At 42.9% G+C, this 2,173-nt stretch overlaps 1 protein-coding gene across 1 annotated transcript in view; it reads left to right on the top strand.

Moving 5' to 3' along the window:
• The first annotated feature begins 584 nt into the window (after nucleotides 1-584).
• The window catches only part of LOC142802962 (uncharacterized), a 43,653-nt gene continuing 42,064 nt past the window's right edge, over nucleotides 585-2,173 (top strand). The window contains exon 1 of the mRNA XM_075888045.1: nucleotides 585-773. Coding sequence (XP_075744160.1) covers nucleotides 585-773 — 189 coding nt within the window. The remainder of the gene's footprint in view (nucleotides 774-2,173) is intronic.

Raw genomic sequence — 2,173 nt, 5'->3', positions numbered from 1 at the left:
GTAAACGGAAACTTTTCGGTTTTCTGAGTGCGGTGAAATTTTTATCTATTTTACGTCAGTTTGAATAAGAAATCTAAGCAAGTTTATCGCTGAAACTTGAGCTTAACAGAAATCTGATTTCGACTCATGCTCTTCTGTATTTTGAGTTACCAACCTCGCACAGACTCAGGCTCGCAAACGTTCGACGTCGGCTGGTTCGGTGTGGTGAATCACGCGATAATTAAGTGGAGCCGGCCACGGCTGCAATGAGTGCGTGATTAGACTGATCAGAGGCCTTACTTGTGCTTATCTAATAACTAGCTGGAATAGAATCCTCGCATACCCCTGGTTATTTGTACGTCATTGGTAAGCATGAGATTTGTAGCGTGAAAACAAGAAGGAACGGAAAAGGACACAAAGACGAGTGTCTCTCTTGTGGATATGCTTGTATGATGACTGTTCTACAAGAATTGTTCCGTAGCTTGCTGAACCTTTGAAAGGTACAAATCTTTTTTCTTTCTCGAAACATTAGATAAAGCTCAGTGGTCACACCACTAACATTGCTCTTTGCTATGTTATAATTGGCTATGATTTTTCAGCTGGCAATGGTAATCAAAGACCATGAGGAGCACCGTCTCCTCAAGGGCCAATATTCTGAGGATGAGTCTGAGAAGGGGCCTGGTCGCTACTGGATCTTCCTGGTCGCTTTTGTCCTTGTGGGGCTTGGACTGCTCTGCACTGCAATGGTTTGGGGAGTTCTGCTCTCCGATCAACCAGAAGCCGAAACCACCAAGGTGAGCGACCCGGTGGTTCTAAATGTGAATCAATGTTTTTTTTTCTTTTTTTAATTCATTTGTCCGCGGAGGACCTCTTGCATCTGGGCGCACGTACACATCAAGGGGGATATCTATCTATTTAGTGAAAAATAATATTATATGGAGGGCAGGAGATATATATCATAGATCCAATAGCATCATTTTGTTTTCACCATTCTTCTAGTTCTTCCGCCTTGCCGCGGTGGTCTAGTGGCTAAGGTACTCGGCTGCTGACCCGCAAGCCGCGGGGTCGAATTCCGGCTGTGGCGGCGGCATTTCCGATGGAGGCGGCAATGTTGCATGCCCGTGTGCTCAGATTTGGGTGCACCTAAAGAACCCCAGGTGGTTGAAATTTCCGGAGCCCTCCACTACGGCGTCTCTCATAACCACGTGGTGGCTTTGGGACATTAAACCCCACGCATTAATCTATTCTTCTAGTTCTTCCCTACATCCTGCGTTATCGTTGCATACTGGGCTAGTCTCTCAACCCTATCATAAAACTGACGGCATAACTCACCCAATTGGACAACACGTGTGACGTGTACTCCTGGATAAAATCCAGCGGGGCGAAAGCCGAGCCCAGCGGAGCTTGGAGACTGCGACCCATAAAAAATTCTTTCCATTTCTCTTAAATAAGATTCTACCCATTTCAGATTCTACCAATTTCAGTAGTGTTTGAATACCGTTAATGTTTCAGGACGCATGCTCGCAAAACACATGATGTGCTGTACAAGTAATCTATGGTAAACTAAGCTGCCGTTGTCAATGTGTCGCCTTTATAAAAAGTTGCATGTTTTTATTGTTTTCGACACCACGATTCTCCGTGTCGTCATCCTTGCTTGAAAGATTTTGAATACTCATTAATCTATGTTTGTATAGGTGAAAGAATCGCTCAAAACCTGGAAACTGTATTCTATTTTTTAGTTTAGCTGCTCTGCGCACCGAAACCGTTATATGATTATGAGGTAAAACGTGTACGGAGTTTTTGACTAATGCTGGCCGCACGCTTTTCTATATGAAAATGTGCGTGAATACATACGCATTCAAAGTTATACGCGAACTAGCTACTCGCAAAAAATTCTTCATTCTTATCTGCGGTGGCTGCATTTTTCTGGAGGCCCGTTTACTGAACAATTTAAGCTCGTGTGCATTGTAAGCATTGTCCAGATTCCTCGATTACAACAAGTCTGATAACATGACTCGCTTTGGAAGATTAGACAACAGAAAACCATACCCCAATGAAAACGCTACCAACCCCGATCTATCTATCTATCTATCTATCTATCTATCTATCTATCTATCTATCTATCTATCTATCTATCTATCTATCTATCTATCTATCTATCTATCTATCTATCTATCTATCTATCTATCTATCT

This window comes from Rhipicephalus microplus, chromosome 3 (assembly GCF_043290135.1).
Source record: "Rhipicephalus microplus isolate Deutch F79 chromosome 3, USDA_Rmic, whole genome shotgun sequence".
Lineage (NCBI taxonomy): Eukaryota > Metazoa > Arthropoda > Arachnida > Ixodida > Ixodidae > Rhipicephalus > Rhipicephalus microplus.
Note: the sequence above shows the minus strand (reverse complement) of the source record. Positions and strands in the feature narration are given on the sequence as shown.